Here is a 19551-nt window from a genome sequence, read left to right as displayed (position 1 = left end):
CCGCCACTCATACCTCACCTGTCATTCAACAACATCTTTGCCTCTGCACTTCTGCCTCGACTGACATCTCTTCCCAAACTCTTTGTCTTTAAATATGTCTGCTTGTGTCTGTATATGTGTGGATGGATATGTGTGTGTGCGCGCGCGAGTGTATACCTGTCCTTTTTTCCCCATAAGGTAAGTCTTTCCGCTCCCGGGACTGGAATGACTCCTTACCCTCTCCCTTAAAACCCACATCCTTTCGTCTTTCCCTCTCCTTCCCTCTTTCGTGATGAGGCAACAGTTTGTTGCGAAAGCTTGAATTTTGTGTGTATGTTTGTGTTTGTTTGTGTGTCTGTCGACCTGCCAGCACTTTCATTTGGTAAGTCACATCATCTTCGTTTTTAGGTATATTTTTCCTTCATGGAATGTTTCCTTCTATTATAATCAAAATTAAGTCATATTTGTAAACTTATCCTGATGTTTGTTACTGGCTGCAGTGCACTCTAATTAGGCAGAATGCTTTCATCATCCATTTGCTTCTGCTACAACAGTTGCAGAATCATTCAAAGAGAGTCTAGTCCGCCTCCAAAGTGTAGTGTACTGCCTACTACGCAGGGCGCCTGGGTTCGATTCCTGGCAGGGGACATGTGTCCTTCATCATCATTGACTCAAAAAGTCGCTGAAGTGGTGTCAACTAAAAAGGACTTACAATAAGGCGGCCAAACTCCCCGAATGGGGTCTCCCGGCCAACAAAGCCATATGATCATTTCCAAAGAGAGTCTACAGTTGCTTAGTGCAGAAGTACCCTAATAAAGTAATAGTAGTAATAAGAAACTTTAATGCACTGTGCACAGCTGAATATCTACGCACTTACTGCCAGATGTATGGGCGGGGCCATTTTGCTAAGTAGTTCTGAAGACTTTCCCCAAAAATTTCTTGAGCAACTATTTGACAGAAATACTTAAAACTCTCAGCATCCACAATGGTTACTGGAATCAATAAATCCATAGGAGAGTTTTATCTTGTCGAAGTAGAGACACAGTTGCTATAACCCTACTTAAAAAGGAAATGTATGTTACTTAATTTGAAAGAGGAGGACTTTAAAGATTTGTGGACAGAGATTGAATGTTTCATGTATACTAGGCTGGCAGGTGTGGCCGAGTGGTTCTAGGTGCTTCAGTCTGGAACTGTGTGACTGCTATGGTTGCAGGTTCGAATCCTGCCTCGGGCATGCATGTGTGTGATGTCCTTAGGTTAGTTAGGTTTAAGTAGTTCTAAGTTCTAGGGGACTGATGACCTCAGATGTTAAGTCCCATAGTGCTCAGAAGCCATTTGAACCATGTATACTAGTCTGGTTAAGTAAGAGCCAAGTTAAGTTGATTAAGGACAAAAAGATTCTTCCTGGTATTATAACCACAACATTTAGAAAATACTTATAAAACTGAGGTGACCCCACTCTTAGTTATAAAAGAATGCAAGACCTGCAGATATTTTTTAAGAACATTCAATATTCAAGGATATTACAAGAAACAACTAATTGAAACAAAAAGAAGTCTAGTAAATATTGGCTCTAAAATGCAGACCTTAGGAGCTATGAGCACTTCATCTTTGATACTGTGAAGGAGATACGTTCTACTGCAAACTCTTTGCTTTTTCGTATTTTGAAAGGTGATAGTATGGACCAGTTCAAGAAAAAAATGTCTAGTGAACATGGACTCTACAATGCACATGTTAAGAGCTACAAGCACCTGTTCCGCAGATGTTTCACAGTAGCAAAGACGAACAAGTGGTCATAGCTCTTATGTTATGCACTTCAGACCCCAGATTGACTAGACTAATTTTCATTGTTTTGATCTATACAACCACCTGTCAAAACATGGAAAGCAAAGAGTTTGAAGTAGAAGAGATCACTTTCAAAGTACTGAAGATTAAGAACTGCTCATAACTCTTAAAGAATGCAGTTTAAAGCCATGTTTACTAGTCTTTTTTAGTTTGAATGATTGTTCCTGTCATTTCCCTGAATGTTGATCTTTCCTAGGACTCCCTATACAAGTTGATTCTTTCCACCATATACAAACTTTAGGGATTGATTGACATGATAACTACCGCAACCTACATCCAGAATCTGCTTAGTGTGTTCGTCTCTTGTCCCCGTCTATGATTTTCACTCTCCATGCTTCCCTCAGATACTAAATTGGTGATCCCTTGATGCCTCAACACGTCCTACCAACTGATCCCTTCTTCTGGTCAAGTTGTGCCACATATTCCTCTTCTCTCCAATTCTATTCAGTAACCTCCTCATCAGTTACATGGTTCATCCATCTAATCTTCAGCATTCTTCTGTAGCACCACATTTCAAAAGCTTATATTCTCTTCTTGTCTAAACTGTTTATCATTCATGTTTTGCTTCCATACATGGCTACACTCCATACAAATAACATTCAGAATAGACTTCCTGACACTTAAATCTATACTCAATGTTAACAAATTTCTGTTTTTCAGAAATGCTTTCCTTACCATTGCCAGTCTACATTTTATATCCTCTTTACTTCAACCATCTTCAGTTATTTTGCTGACCAAATAGCAAAAACTCATCCAGTACTTTAAGTGTCTCATTTCCTAATCGAATTCCCTCAGCATCACCTGATTTAATTCGACTACATTTCATTATCCTCATTCTGCTTTTGTGATGTTGTTTGTTATATCATCCTTTCCAGATGTTGTCCATTCCATTCAACTGATATTCCATCATCGGAAAAACATCAAGGTTTTTTATTTCTACTCCCTGGATTTTAATTACTACTCCAAATTTTTCTTTTGTTTCCTTTACTGCTTGTTCAATATACAGGCTGAACATCGGGAATACGCTAACAACCCTGTCTCATTCCCATCTCAACCACTGTTTTCCATCTAGTTTCTGTCCAAATTGTAATTAGCCTTTCGCTCCCTGTGTTTTACCTCTGCCACCTTCAGAATTTGAAAGAGAGTATTCCAACCAACATTGTCAAAAGCTTTCTCTAAGTCCACAAAGGCTATAAACGTAACTTCTCTTCTAAGATAACTCGTAGGGTCAGTATTGCCTTGCGGGTTCCTACATTTCTATCCAAACTGATCTTCCCCTAGGTCAGCCTCAACCAGTGTTTCAATTCGTCTGTAAAGAATCTATGTCAGTATTTTCCAACCATTACTTATTATAAACTGAGAGTTCAGTAATTTTCACACCTGACTCCACCTGCTTTCTTTGGAATTGCAATTGTTATATTCTTCTTGAAGTCTGAAGGTATTTCACCTGTCTCTTACATCTTGCTCACGAGATGGAAGAGTTCTATCATGGCTGGCACCTCAAGGCTTTCAGTAGCCCTGGCGGGCAGGCCTTGTTTTGGCTTAGGTCTTTCAGTGCTGTGTCAAATCCTTCACACAGTATCAGATTTCCCATCTCATCTTCATCTATGTCCTCTTTCATTTCCATAATATTGTCCTCAAGTACATCAACCTTGTATAGACCCTCTATATACTCCTTACACCTTTCTGCTTTCCCTTCTTTGCTTAGGAGTGGTTTTCCATCTGAGCTCCTGATATTCATACAGATGGTTCTCTTTCTCCAAAAGTCTCTTTAATTTTCCTGTAGGCAGTATCTATCTTACCCCTAGTGATATATGCTTCTACATCCTTACATTTGTCCTAGCCATCCCTGCTTAGCCATTTTGCATTTCCTATTGATCTCATTCTCGAGATGTTTGTATTCCTTTTTGCCTGCTTCATTTACTGCATTTTTATATTTTCTCCTTTCATCGATTAAATTCAATATCTCTTCTGTAACTCATGAATTTCTACTAGCCCTCGTCTTTTTTACCTTCTTGATCCTCTGCTGCGTCACTGTTTCATCTCTCAGAGCTACCCTTTCTTCTTCTACTGTATTCCTTTCCCCTGTTCTTGTCAATCGTGCCGTAATGCTCCATCTGAAACTCTTTACGATCTCTGTTTCTTTAAGTTTATCCAGGTCCCATCTCCTTAAATTCCTACCTTTTTACGATTTCTTCAGTTTTAATCTATAATTCATAACCAATAAATTGTGGTCAGAGTCTGCATCTGCCCCTGGAAATATCTTACAATTTAAAATTGGTTACTAAATCTGTCTTATTATATAATCTATCTGAAACCTTCCAGTGTCTCCAGGTCTCTTCCATGCATACAGCCTTATTTCCAGATTCTTAATCCAAGAGTTAACGGTGATTAAACTACACTCTGTACAAGATTCTACCAGGTGCTTCCTCTTTCATTCCTGATCTCCAGTCCATATTCATTTACTACTTTTTCCTTCTCTTCCTTTTCCCACTATCAAATTGAAGTCCCTCATGAGTATTAAATTTTTGTTTCCCTGAACTATCTGAATAATTTCTTTTATCTCCTCATACATTTCCTCAATCTCTTTGTCATCTGTGGAGCTAGTTGGCATATAAACTTGTACTATTGTGGTAAGCATGGGCTACATGTCTGTCTTGGTTACAATAATCTGTTCACTATGCTGTTTGTAGTAGCTTACCCATGTTCCTAGTTTTTTTATTCGTTATTAAACCTACTCCTGAATTGCCCCTATTTGATTTTGTATTTATAACCCCATATTCGCCTGACGAAGTTCTGTTCCTCCTACAACCGAACTTCACTAATTCCCGCTATATCTAACTTTATCCTACCCATTTCCCTTTTTAAATTTTCTTATCTATCTTCCCGTTTAAGGGATCTGACATTCCACGTTCCAATCTTTGGAATGCCGGTTCTGTTTCCTCTTCATAACGACAGCCTCCGAGTAGCCCCATCTGGAGTTCTGAATGGAATTTTTTACCTAAGAAGAAGCCATCATTTGACCATACAGTAAAGCTGCACACCCTTGGGAGAAATTGCTGCTGTAGTTTCCCCTTGCTTTCAGCCGTTCACTGTACCAGCACAGCAATGCTACTCTGGTCGACATTATGAGGTCAGTTCAATCAATCATCCAGACTGTTGCCCCTGCAACTATTGCTAAGGCTGCTACTCCTCTTCAGGAGCCACACGTTTGTCTGCCCTCTCAACAGACACCTCTCCGTTGTATTGCACCTGCAATACAGTTATCTGTGTCGCTGCCTCCCTACTAGTAGCTAGGCCCATGGTTCATGAGGGGAGGGGGGATGAGAAGGGACAGAACAATAAAGGTATCATGTCCGGAAATGCACAATTTCCATGCTAGAGACCATTTATTCAGTCATACTTTGTTATAGGGACTGTGGTCTACAATGTGCAGTACCATGCAGCCCCAGTTATAGTATGCATGGTTTCCTCCTAGAGTGTGATACTGTTTCTCATACATCATGTCCTAGTGCCCTCTCCTGCCACAGTAATTGGTAATGTGTCCAATTCCCTTCTTTTGCTGACTCACCTTGTAGTGGATGTGATACAGTGTTCTACATAATGGTTGCGTATTCGTATTGAGAGCTTGCCGACATGGTGTTTACTTAGGGAAAGGCTAAAGGCAACAGGCGGTAAAGTTGTATAAGGAGACCTATCCCCACTGATAGCAACCATAGCATTCAATGTTTGCAACAGTGTCTCACCACTTGTCTGAGACAGGGTGTTTTCATGAAGCAGGAAATCATAACAGACGTACCCGAAATGTTTGGACACCAGACGAGGAGGAACACTTGATTAACACTGCGGATAATGACCGCTGTAACAGGCAGTTGGCCCACCAGTGCGGGGTGAGCCAGATGACCGCGAGGAACATTCTCCATGACAACTGTTACTACCCTTTTCACTTACAGTGTGTGCAGGGCTTACTAGCAACAGACTTTCAACATCGGGAGCAGTTTTGGCACTGGTTTCTTCACCAGGCAACCATGATTCTGGGATTTGTGTCGTCCATCATATTCGCAGATGAGGTGATCTTTATGTGGAGTGATATCTTCAACTTTCATAACAGTCACCTGTGGGATAGTATGCAGAACGCTGATGGTATGGTGACAGCAAATCATCAGCATCAATGCAGCCGGAATATGTGGGCCAGTATTTTGGAACCAGTCTCTGTTCCATGTCGCCTAACAGGCCGGAACTATCAAAATTTCTTGCAGATGACTTTGCCTACCCTGTTAGAAGAAATTCCATTGATAATTCAAAGGGTTATGTGGCTACTACATGATGGAGCTCCAGCTCACATTGCCATTAATGTCCGGACGGGGTCCAGTTGCATGGCCTGCTCATTAACCAGATCTCAACCCATGTGATTTTTGCTTATGGGGCCATCTCAAAATTATCATGTATGCAGAGCCCATTCCAGATGTGGAGACACTGGAGCAGCGTATTCATGCTGCTTCTGACACTGTTAGGATGCAGCCTGGTTGATGTGAACGTGTGTGACAGAACATACTACAGCACATACACGCATGCGTTTAGGCACATGGAAACCATTTTCAACACATACTGTAACAGTGGCTGTATGGTACAGCACTTATTACGACAAAGTCTCTGTAACAATGTATGATTGAATAAACGGTCTCTAGCAGGGAAACCATGCATTTTTGGACATAAGTTCATCAGACCATTTATGATTTGCATCCTCTCCATGGTGGAAAAGAACACCCTGTACAAGAGTTGTGTGTGATAAAATATTAGTGGAAGCTCTTCCTAAGAAGCCCTGAAAACTCTGATCCTATGTAAAACTGTCTAAGGGGATAGGAGGAGGAGGAGGAGGAGGAGGAGGAGGAGGAGGAGGAGGAGGAGGTGGAGGTGGAGGAGGAGGAGGAGGTGGAGGTGGCGACAAAGAAGGGGGAAGGGGGGCAGAGGGCGAGAAAAGGGGGAGCATAGAGGTGGGTGAGAATAGATGTCTGGGACAATAGAAGTGAGGGGGAGAACAGGGGTGGGTGAGAATAGATGTCTGGGAGAATAGATGTCTGGGAGAATAGATGTCTGGGAGAATAGATGTCTGGGAGAATAGATGTCTGGGAGAATAGATGTCTGGGAGAATACAGGTGAGGGGGAGAATAGAGGTGATAAAGAAGAGGGGTGTGGGACAAAAGGGGTGGGGGTGGAGCAAGGTGGGGGCAGAAGGGGGTAGGGGCGGAAGGGGGCGGGAGAGGGGTAGGGGGCGGGAAAGAGGGGTAGGGGGCGGGAAAGAGGGGTAGGGGGCGGGAAAGAGGGGTAGGGGGCGGGAAAGAGGGGTAGGGGGCGGGAAAGAGGGGTAGGGGGCGGGAAAGAGGGGTAGGGGGCGGGAAAGAGGGGTAGGGGGCGGGAAAGAGGGGTAGGGGGCGGGAGAGAAAGATGGGGCTGTGGGAGAGAAAGATGGGGCTGTGGGAGAGAAAGCTGGGGCTGTGGGAGAGAAAGCTGGGGCTGTGGGAGAGAAAGTTGGGGCTGTGGGAGAGAAAGTTGGGGCTGTGGGAGAGAAAGTTGGGGCTGTGGGAGAGAAAGTTGGGGCTGTGGGAGAGAAAGTTGGGGCTGTGGGAGAGAAAGTTGGGGCTGTGGGAGAGAAAGTTGGGGCTGTGGGAGAGAAAGTTGGGGCTGTGGGAGAGAGTGACAGAGAAGGGGGCTTGGGAGAGAGAGATACGGTGGAGGTGGACAGATTGGGGGCAAGGTGGGAGAGTGAGTCGGCAATGGGGAGGGGATAGTGAGTGGGCTAGAGGGGAGAGTGAGTGGGCTAGGGGGGAGAGTGTGTGTGTGAGAGAGAGAGAGAGAGAGAGAGAGAGAGAGAGAGAGAGAGAGAGAGAGAGAGAGGGGGGGGGGGCGGGGAGCTGGGGGGGGAGTGTGAGAGTGCTGGGAAGGAGGGGAGGAGGGGGGAAGTCGTAGGGAGGGGGAGCGGTGAGATGGGAGGGGATGGAGCGAGAGTGGTGGAGGGTGAGGGGGAGTGGTGAGTGTGTGATGGTGTATCAGTGGGACTGTTAGCGAGGGGAGCAGTGTTAGTGAGGGGGGGGGTGTTATCGAGGAGGGGGGTGTTATCGAGGGGGGGGGTGTTATCGAGGGGGGTGTTAGTGAGGGGGAGTGTTAGTGAGGGGGAGGGTATTGGGGTAAGTGAGGGATAGTATTAGGAGGGGTGGGGGAGAGTTAGGGGGAGGGGTGGGGGAGGTGAGGGGGAGGGGTGGGAGTGGGAGGAGATTATTACAAAGAACTAGTGGCAGACAATATGAGAAAACCATTTTACATCACGGAGTGGTTTACTATTGAAATTCCGATAGAGCATGTTCCAGGAACATTTGGACAACACATTACTTTTTCCCCAATTATGAACACAAAATTACCACAATGAGAAAATTCGAGAAATTAAAGCTAATACAGGGGTTACCAGTAATCATTCTACCCACACTCATTTGTGAACAGTGAAGAGTCAATCAGTTATTGATGCAAGAAATACCCTCCACTAAACACCGTCAGATGGCTTGCTGAATACTCATGCAGATGTAAGAAGACTTCCAAACAATTAAATTTATATTAGATATTAACAAATTCCTCTTTTTCAGAAATGATTTTCCTCCATTTGCCAGTCTGTATTTTGTTTCCCCTATACTAAGGCCATTATCAGTTATTTTGCTTCACAAATATCACAACTCTTCCACTACTTCTCGATGCTCATTTCCTAATTTAATACTTTCAATATCACCTGACATAATTTGACTGTATTCTGTTACCCGATTTTTATATTTGTTGATATTCACCTTATAATCTCTTTTCAAGAACCTGTTCATTCCACTGAACTGCTCATCCCCGTCCTTTATTGTCTATGGCTGAATTAGAATGTCATTGACTAACTGAGGTTTGCCAATGACAAAGGAGCACTTCTCCGATAAAGATTTTCATTGAGAGATGTACACAAGTTTGTTGGCTCCAGAAATAGTTTCAATGGCTGCTGCTTCATCCTCCGTATATAAAAATAATTTATGAATTCAGATCAAGGCACACAAGCCACACATAGATGACAGTTATCACCATAAAAACCGTAAACAGCAGCCCGTTCACTCATCATGTAGAAATTGCAATTCCAGAAAAACCCCAGTCTAAAATGCAAGGATGTGTTGAGTGTGCAAAGTAACTTTTACCTGGGAGCAGGCAAGAACTGTTTCAAGAGATACTAAGAAAATGAAAATAATCAATTACTGACAACATAATGTAAATGTATAGATAGAAGATCTACTCACCAAGTGGCGGCAGGAGAATACAACACAAAAAGGTTTAACTTTTACAAGCTTTCGCCTACTCCTGGCAGCAGAGTTGAAGTCAAAGGAAGAGGGGTGAAGGATAAGGACTGGAGAGGTTTAGGGAAAGAGGTACAGTTCAGAAACGTCACCCAGAAATCCCGGCCAGGGGAGACTTATTGGATGGGATGAGAAGGAAAGACTTTCTTGCAACAAAGGGCTGACCTAAGGCACTTTTCAAGTTGTAAGAAAGCCTTCTGGCAGACCTCTGACCAAACAAATTTAACACCTCTTTTTACAATACGATTAAGCAAATGAGAAACCTGGGCCAAACTGGAAATAAATTTCGCACAATAATTAATTTTGCCAGGGATGACTGTAATTCTATGGGTTCTTAGGAGGTGGTATGTTAGTGATTGCATTCACGTGATGCTGTGTGGGCATGAAGCTGTTTGTTTGTTGTGGTCTTCAGTCCTGAGACTTGGTTGATGCAGCTCTCCATGCTACTCTATCCTGTGCAAGCTTCTTCATCTCCCAGTACCTACTGCAACCTACATCCTTCTGAATCTGTTTAGTGTATTCATCTCTTGGTCTCCCTCTATGATTTTTACGCTCCACGTTGCCCTCCAATGCTAAATTTGTGATCCCTTGATGCCTCAGAACATGTCCCACCAACCGGTCCCTTATTCTTGTCAAGTTGTGCCAAAAACTTCTCTTCTCCCCAATCCTATTCAATATCTTCTCATTAGTTATGTGGCTTGAAGCTACCTTTACTTAATATATGTCCTCGGTATCCTACACTTAGCTCAAAGAAACTTCATTTTTTTAAGGTGACAATGCAGACCAACATCTTGGAGCCACTTGAAAAAGACTGTAGATTGCACAGATGCTGCTCCCAAATGGTGCCAGTAATTGCCAAGTCATATAAATAATTAACATAGTTGGGTATACCTTGGATGAGTTGCTCAAGGTACCTCAAATGGCAACCAGTTACAGCAATGGCTTATTAATCCCAAAAAAGCTTCTTCATCTAATCATCTAAAGGAACTAAAAATTGGCTTCAGCAATACCTATCTTTAAAAAAATAATGGCACCCAGCAAATTTTGTTAACAATTCCTCCACCAAAGGAACAGGATACAAATCAACATTTGCTCGAACATTAATGATTTAAAATTGCCACAAATTCTAAGTGATCCATCTGGTTTCTTAACTGTGACCATGGGCATTGTCCATTGGCTAGGTGACACTGAAGATATTACTCCTATACTTTGCAGCTAATGTAGTTCCACTTTAACTTTGATTGCATATCGTGAAAGGTACTAGATCTGCTCTACAAAACTTAGGCACTGCTGAATACTTTAAAGATATGAAGGCTTGGAAACCCGTTGCATAACACGATGTAGATTGAAACAGTTGCTTGGGTTGCACATGCAATGCACTAAGTTCTGTGAATTGCATCACATCTGAAATGAGATTCACTTAGTCTTGAATTGTTAACCAAAAAATGCAAAACCATCTAACCTAAAAACATTCTTTGTTATCCAAGAGGACGATCCAGAAGCATTAGTTGCCGAGCTATGTTTTTATACTTAGCTTGGACTACAATCTGATCCTGCAATGGGACTGACTGACCGACCACGGTACATCACTAGTGGACACCTAGGGTGTTGCATATGTGGTGAGCCGAAGGTACTAACCAAAGTGTCCACACTAATAAGAGACACAGCCACACCTGTGCCCAAATCAAGCCTACTGTTGCTCCATTAAATTCCAATTGCAGCTTGTGCATCCCATCCACTGCAGCTATGGGCACCAGCAAGATAGCATGCAACCCACTGATGGTCGTTGTTGTTGTTATTGTTGTTGTGGTCACCATTGTCGTCATCACACACCAGCTGAGACAGACACAAACTAGACTGTGGCAAGTAAAACAGGTGTTGTCAAAAGGGCAGTGATGCCATTGATGGCACGGGTCGCAATCCGGACATGACTGGCTGGCATGACTTCTCAGAGACCCTTCAACAATAAAGGGGAGGAAACTGGTGCATCAGCTACCATTCACTTTAAGATATGGAGATGGCGAACAAAGAGCTTCTGTTTTTGTGCGTCTACCAAAAACGAGTGCAAAAGATCACTAACTACTGCACTAAATAATTAATTCTGTGCTCAGTAAATCGGATGACAATGCTGACTGGATGTCATGAGTTGATAATAGAACACAAAGGTGACTACTACTAAGAAGGTTGACCCCAGAAGTATGATGAAATATAGCTTGTGCTGATTATGAGACTTTGTGAGTTTTGGCAATATTCAGCACATCACTCATGGTTCGATCAAATGACTCTAGAGCCTTTGCACTAACTTCTCTATCAGGAACTAGACGTATGCAGTAATAACATAATGGATTAAGGATCCTGCATACGGCACACTACTCTGTTACATGACGAATCAATCTTGTGTGCCAAGTCTCGCAAGTTGGAAGCTCTTTCTGAGTAGTAGGATTGCTTAACACATTAACTGAACTTGAGCCTAGCTGCAACCATGAGGGTTTCATGATCGTAGTACTCAGTCAGCAAACTACAAACACCAGAGAACTCAAATTATCGGAATACGAGTGTGAGAGAGGGCATAGTTTCTGCACCATTCTGTACAACTTATTATTAAAAGACAGTAAGCATGCACTTTGACATACAATATCACCTACTTGGCTTGCTTTGTAGTGAAAAATAAAATGACGTAAACAGATTTCCAAAGTCTTGTTTGCTTCCAAGAAGCAAGTGAATGGCAGAGGGGGAAGCATAGAAACTGCAGCTGCAGACTGTGGCTGGTTTTGCAGTAGCTGTAACAGCAATTTCCGATGTTGCTGTTTGAATTCCCATTGTTGTTCGCGTTGCCGCTACTAAAATTCCTCCAGCCCCCCCCCCCCCCTACAGTAGTAGTAGTTTCGTGGTTACAGCTGGTGCTGTTGTGCTGTTGCAGCTGCAACTGCTACTGTCACAACTTCAGAAACTTCAGACCCATTCAGACCCATGCTGAACTGAGACAGTTGCATGTTGAGAAAGTTCTCAACATCACTTTCCTATCATACTCTACTTAGAGCACAGTTTACAATCATTCACATTGTTGGTAGCACAGAACCGGTGGAACAATCAGACAACTCCTGAGGTTGACAATGGTTGAGTTCACAAAGTAGACAGCTAACCAAAAAGAATTCCAAAGTGTAGCAAAGTAATCTTAAGCATGTACACACAGTCCAGGGAGCAATCCAAATCAAAAACATAATACAGACACAGTCAAAACTCTACTGATGAACCGTGCATACTGAAGGCTTCAATGACTGGAGAGGGGCTAACTGGCAAGTGTGGGCCTTGATATTTACAGGCAGTCTTGCATCAGTGGACAGCTCCATGTGATATGGTTGCAGCTGCAGCAGCACTCCTTGTGAGAGCAAGCTCTGGCCAGAGTATGAAGCCAGAGTATCTCTGACCTACCTTCCATACCCTAAATAACAAAGAGTGAGGTCATCCACAGGAGTGCCAAAAGGAATTCATTAAACTTCGGTTACACGATAAATCAATCAAATCTAAAGACTGTAAATTCAACTAAATACTTAGGAATTACAATTGTGAACAATTTAAATTAGAAGGAACACATACAAAATGTTGTGGGTTAGGCTAACCAAAGGCTGTGTTTTATTGGCAGGACACTTAGAAAATTTAACAGATCTACTAAAGAGACTGCCTACACTACACTTGTCTGTCCTCTTTTAGAATACTGCTGCGCGGTGTGGGATCCTTACCAGATAGGACTGACAGAGTACATCAAAAAAGTTCAAAGAAGGGCAGCATGTTTTGCATTATTGCGAAATATGGGAGAGAGGGTCACTGAAATGATACAGGATTTGGTCTGAACATCATTAAAAGAAAGGCGTTTTTCATTGCGAGGAAATCTTCTCACGAAATTCCTATCAACAACTTTCTCCTCCAAAAGTGAAAATATTTTATTGACACCGACCTACATAGGGAGAAACGATCACCATGATAAAATATGGGAAATCAGGGCTCTTATGGAAAGATATAGCTGTTCATTCTTTCCAAACGCAATACAAGATCGGAATAATAGAGGATTGCGAAGGTGGTACAAGGAACCCTCTGCACTTAAATGTGATTTGCAGAGTATCAATGTAGATGTAGATGTAGATGTAGATATTGATACTTGGGCTGTGCAGGGAATCCAAATCAGATTTTCACAAGAATTAAATAAACAAAAACTACAGATAAATATTTTCTTATTCACCAGAAACATGAAAAAAAAGAGTTAACGAAATGTATCATGAAGTACATAGACGACACTAGTACATGCAATTAATATTTATCATTCACTGGATAAAGAAATCTTTATGAAATTTCAGTTACAGTTAATCATAGCATAAATGAAATATTTATCACAAAGATTGATAAACTTTTATCAAAATGGCTCTAAGCACTATGGGGAACTTTTATCAACACAAGAGTTATAATTTTAGTTACCTGATGCATTGCGAGTCCCAGGCAGCTCATGGTATGTTCTGGGTTTTCCGTTAGTTCCTCACTGAAGGTAAACCATGACACCTTAAATTCATCATCAGTCATCAGATGCTTTAAATCAATGACAAATGATCTGCGTTCCATAATATCTGATGCAGAATATAGATTTAAATTCTTCTTTATGTATTGCTCCACACCTTTAATCTTATCAACAGTGGGCGATCCATCACTATAAACTGGTATAAAAACAACAATGTCTACTTCTCAGTACAGCAAAGGAAAATAATGTCATACAGAAACTTAAATTCCAAAATCAAAATGATGCTAACAAGCCTGTTAAATAATGATTTCCATTACCCTTGCAAAGTTACCAATTAACCATAAGTTTTCTATGATAATTAGAATCAGTCTGAATTCTCATTAATTAAATAACTATTTACCAAAATTACATTCTGACACAATTTCTTTTGCACTTCTCTAACTTTGCTATGTATGAAAGACAATATTTTATTACTTGTTATCTCAGAAATGTGTTAGGAATACAAAAGATACCAACAAAAATTCAACCAAACAAATTATAATCTTTTAACATTCAGTTCTCTATTAAAGCAAGAGAATAGAGATGATAGCAAGGAGCTAGCATTTTTTTCAAACATGACACGTCATGTATGTAATGTGAAGAATAAAGTTTACATGTACAGGCATACTTTAAATGTACGAAGGGGGATCAAATATATATGGGAGTTTTGTTCCTGAACACCAACAATTGGTAGGACTGGCCCCACACTTCTGCTATGCTTAGGCGGGACATTTAGAAGTGAGGAGAGTGTGCTGTTACATATTTCCTGCCATTTCATCAGTAACGCTCACAATGTCTAAGCAACAGATGGACCCCTCCATTGTGCAATGCATAATTATCAAATTTCCTGCTTACAAAGGAGTTACAGCAGTGGAAATTTGCCACAGATTGACTGCACAGTTTGAGAAAAAACATTATCAAGGATGCATGTGTTTGCCTGGCATAAAAAGTTCAAGGAAGGACAAGAACGTATGGAAAATCAGCAACACAATCGCAGTCCTCAGACTAGTCCTAAACTAGCCAACAACTCGTGAGTGACAGGGTAAGGTACTTCACCTGGATGTCCTGCATGGACCACTCATCAAGGTACATGGGACAATTTTGGGAGGAGGCTGCATGGTAGCCATTGTAACTGATACAGTGGGGAAAAGGACGTGGACAAACTTCCTTGTGAACATCCGTATCCCAGGTTACACATTTGCCTGCGTGTCGACAGGATATTTGAGTGTGGTTGTAAAGATGCCACTGGTAGCAGCACATTGGGTTTGGAATGTATAGTCGGACTGTGATACCTTCATAGCCTGCTTTGATCTTTGATGGAAGCATTACTCTATTAAACGTGAGAAAATGATTGCTTATGGGCACTAAGATTGCATCTATTTTTTTTTCATCACCCAATGGACTGCAATGATTCCCCGATCAGAGAGGTACGTTTGGATTTCTGCCTCGGTCAGACCCTCAAGCAACCTAGTGTAAATAACACGATGCATAGAATTCAGCATTCAATGGGACTTGACATGAACAGGATAGCGATAGAGGAGTGAAGCTGCAAGCAGTTGTTGTGCTTGAGAATCATAAGTAGTCTCCAAAAGCAAAGTGCCATTGTGTAAATGAGAGCAGGATTTCACAGGGCCTGCAATTACATCAACACCTTTCTGCATAATAAATGGATCTACTGCAGCAAAGGACTGTCTGTCTTCAGTGCATGAAACCATGAGGAACCAAGATGCAGCTGGAAGGCTCTTCAAATCATTAGCCTCATTCTGTTTACGTTTAGTATATGTAGTCTATGACGATGATGATTGCCTCATTGCAAGAAAATCCCCACGATTGCCAGCATCTCCGATGGCACACTCCTTCCAGCTGGGGCGTCCCGATCAGAGAGGGGCACACTCGCCTTAAGTGATTGTTCACACCTCAGGTCACACCTCACAGAGGGACCAATTGACAGTTTGGGGAGGTAACAGCTCAGGCAATCACCCCTCTGTGGGCTTGGCCTGTACCGGATGGAACGTGCAAACCCTACCTATCAAGCCAGGGCTGGGAATTACACATTACCCAATCACCTGTTACAAGTCAGATGTGTGGGCTGGCCTTCAGGAGCACACAGGGAGCAAGAAGAAACAAAGAAGAACCTGAAATGCTGAAGCGGAGGAAGAATAGAAGAAGAGGAACAAAGAAAGAAAAAAGGAAAGAAAAAGAATGGAGAGACCACTCTGATGTCAGGCTACTGAAAATGTAGAACACATTTCCCACATACATCCCAGACATGTTCTCCAAGGGAGGGGAAAAACAATAGCAAGAGGATAGACATACAGCATGGAAAGAAAATTATGCTGCAAAGGCTGGAGCCCCATGGTAGCTAATCAAGAAGCCACCAAAGAGCAGCTAGCCTCCTGGGGGTGTGTGGATGTGGTGACAGCTTCCCCACTTATGGGCAAAGTGTTTTAGTGTACTTTTGGCAGTACATACAATCTAGGTGGACTGGCTTTCATGGACTGGCTTTCTATATCACAGTTGTTTGATGACCCTGTCAGGCATGCTGGTTGCCTTCAAAAGAGCCCATATACTCTTGTCTACAGTATCTGTAGGATCAAATTCCAATAGTCTGTATGCTGGGTTCCCCAGACCTTCCCTATCATAATGAGTCTGCTGTGTAAAGATGTGGAGTTTCCTTTGTCTGCTGGCAAAACCATGACGCTGCTGACTTCTCAGATCTTCATGAGTGCCAGTCTCTCATCACTGGCAATGCTTGATTTTGGAGGTTTTGTCTTGGTGACATGTTGCAGATCGTCTGTAAAATTTCTACTGCCATATTTTGTCAAAGTGTGCTGGCCACTTGCTCCACTGCACTGATGGAACATGAAATGGGTGCATTCCTAGGAGAAGTTGCAAAGTTGAGGGCACTGCTGAGTACCTTCAAAGCAATATCACCAAACGGCTTGCCACTTAGGTTAAACAAAATGCAAGTATCCTCCAAGTGCTGTGCCTTCTTGCTCATATGGTCAAACTTTGCAGACTGGCACACTAAGGCATTCTTCTTGGTTCACTCTGCAAGAGACCAGGAGACACAATCTACCCAGCCCCAATCTTTATGCACCAAGGAGGCTTCCATGTGCAGGTGAATGTGTAAACACTCCCTGGCCAACATACCTAGTCTATGATGCACATCTCAAATGCTTTCCCTCACAAGTGCCATGCTAACTCGCACTGGACCAAAAACAAGACACCAGCATGCAGCCAACGCGCTGAACCGAAGGTGGAATGTCTCAAGAGATTTCTAGTGGGTAAGGACTGCAGACGGAATGCCTAGAAGCGACCATGGAGAGGGGACGTGGTAGATATAAATATTAGAACTGTTACACACTACCAACAGTATCAGGTAGCATCTGATGAAGACAATGAGTCATAATGTCAAAATATTGTGCATGGACAATGCTAATACCTGGCAGAACACCTGACACTTCAAAATGTCAACAGATCGCCAGAAAATACTGAAATGGAAATGATCATATGGCATTGTTGGCCAGGAGGCCCCATTTGGTGGAGTTCGGAAATTACATCAAGAGATTTTATGGGGAGAAGATTTACTGAAATATCAAGAAGCTTGAAAAAACATCCTGATATGACGTCAAGATGGGGATATAGTACAAGTTTTTGTCATGATCAAGCATTATATCAGCTCCACAATGGCAAAGAAGATAAAGACCTGGCCAGACAGGAAGCGGTCTGGCGGCTCAGTTTAACGCCATGGTGTCTGGCAGTGTCTTTAAGCGCGAGGGATGCCACACAGGGTGCAGTTCCCACAGAGCAGCTGATAGCATACACGAGAAATTCTTGCTGTAAAAAACACTCTATGTAACTGAAGCAAAACTACATCAACTCCTGTAGTTAGTTTTTGGGTAGAGATTCTCTTCTTCTTTTAAAATATTAAAAACCACCTCTAACAAATGGAAAATCCAGGATGGAATGTAACAATATTATGAAAAGGAAAGTTGCTACTCACCATACAGTGGAGATGCTTAGTCGCAGGTAGGTACAACAAAAAGATTGTCTCAAATAAAGCTTTCGGCATGTTATAACCTGCAGCACTTCACTGACCTCTTTCGGTTGTGTGTGTTTTCATCACTATAAAATACTTCTCATTCGATTCTGAGGAAACTAATGGGCACAAAAAGTTGATATTTGCATCTCTTATAGTTTCACATTATAGCTTGATGATGAAGTGTCTGTTTTGTCGATGTTGGTCATAGTTATTGTGATACCTACTTTCCAAGTACTACCTAGCACAAATTTTGAAGAGTTTGCAGTGAAAAGTGTGATCACTGGCTACTTTATGTTTTGCTCTTTTTAAGTGATATGTTGCTGCGAACTAAGTGTAGCTAATATATCGAAATTTTTTTAAAGTTGGAACGAAAGCCATATTTCAGTACTGTATGGAGAAAAGAGAAGTTAACATACTTTATTTATGCATGTTGGCACCAAGTGTGATGCCTGAGCATGCCACAGACAAGTACGGTAGCCTGCAGCTCAGTCATGAACTTTTCGTGGAAATGCATGTGCCATTTTCAAATTAGTGAACGCAAATTATCATTGTACTTATTACTGGAAGAAAATGATGATGAAGACACTACTCCAACAGTTGCATAATGGAAAAGTTGAAACATGTCCAATTTTTAAGATAAGGCTTGACAAATATTTCATTTACGACTCTTATCAAGCATCATTTATTAAACAAATACCAAGTTCTGTGAGTTTTTCAGGTTAAATATTTTCAATTTAAGTATATCCTAGATCTGGTCAAAGAAGCTTTTGGGAAGAATTCATTAAATAGATACTTCTATAAGATAACATCTGACATGAAATTAGGTGTGCACACTACAGTAAGAGAAGTCAAAATACTTCGGAAACTACAGTAGTTTATTTATCATTTATTCTGTTATAAATGGTGTTTTTCCATATATGTGGCAAATTCGACGAAAGGCAGAACAGTCGCCATTTCACTTCAGGTAGAACATCCTACCGTTTTCAAGACAGTAAAGTAAATTTTAATTTAAAATATGGCACGTTTTGCACAACTACATAACAGATTATCTGAACTGTGACAACGTCTGTCAAGCTGAGCCTGTCTTAGCAACACAGACAGTCTCTCTGATATAACGCAGTTAACTGCAGAGCTACCTATGTTGCATTTTCAATAATGGATAGTTTCGTAGACTACTATAGTATTAGATTGGAATAAATGAATACTTCTAAAGGGAAGGGAACCAAGCGACACCTCTGCCAAACTGTATCCAAGATCTAATTTCTCTTTTTGTGTATCCAGAGATAATTCTACATTTACATCTATGTGCTGCAAACTGCTGTGAAGTGTGTGGCAGTGGGTATGTCCTACTGTACCAGTTGTAAGGGCTTTTTCTGGTTCTTTTCACATATGGAGCGCAGAAAAAATGATTGTTTAAACACCTCTGTGCATGCTGTAATTAGTCTAACATTGTCCCCACAATTCACACGGGACGACGTGTAGGGGATTGCAGTATATTCCTAGAATCATTATTTAAAGCCGGTTCTTGAAACTTTGTAAGCAGGCTTTCTCAGGCTAGTTTATGCCTTTCTTCGAGCATCTGCCAGTTCAGTTCTTTCAACAGCTCAGTGACACTCTTCCAATGGCTAAACAAACCAGTGACCATTGTGCTGTCCTACTTTGTATATGTTCAATATCCCCTGTTAGTCCTGTTTGGTATGAGTGCCACACACCTGAGCAACAATCTAGGATGGGTTTGACGAGTGATTTTTAAGCAATTGCCTTTGTAA

At 41.8% G+C, this 19551-nt stretch overlaps 1 protein-coding gene across 2 annotated transcripts in view; it reads right to left on the bottom strand.

Annotated features, from left to right (window-relative positions):
- LOC126173005 (DNA helicase MCM8-like) overlaps positions 1-19551 on the bottom strand; it is a 195180-nt gene that overhangs the window by 140878 nt on the left and 34751 nt on the right. For both annotated transcript variants that reach the window (XM_049920923.1, XM_049920922.1), the window contains exon 3: positions 13662-13894. In XM_049920923.1, the coding sequence (XP_049776880.1) occupies positions 13662-13894 (233 nt within the window). The remainder of the gene's footprint in view (positions 1-13661; positions 13895-19551) is intronic.

This window comes from Schistocerca cancellata, chromosome 1, assembly GCF_023864275.1.
Source record: "Schistocerca cancellata isolate TAMUIC-IGC-003103 chromosome 1, iqSchCanc2.1, whole genome shotgun sequence".
Taxonomy (NCBI): Eukaryota; Metazoa; Arthropoda; class Insecta; order Orthoptera; family Acrididae; genus Schistocerca; species Schistocerca cancellata.
The sequence above is the reverse complement of the archived record's forward strand: the minus strand, read 5'-3'. Positions and strand labels throughout refer to the sequence as shown.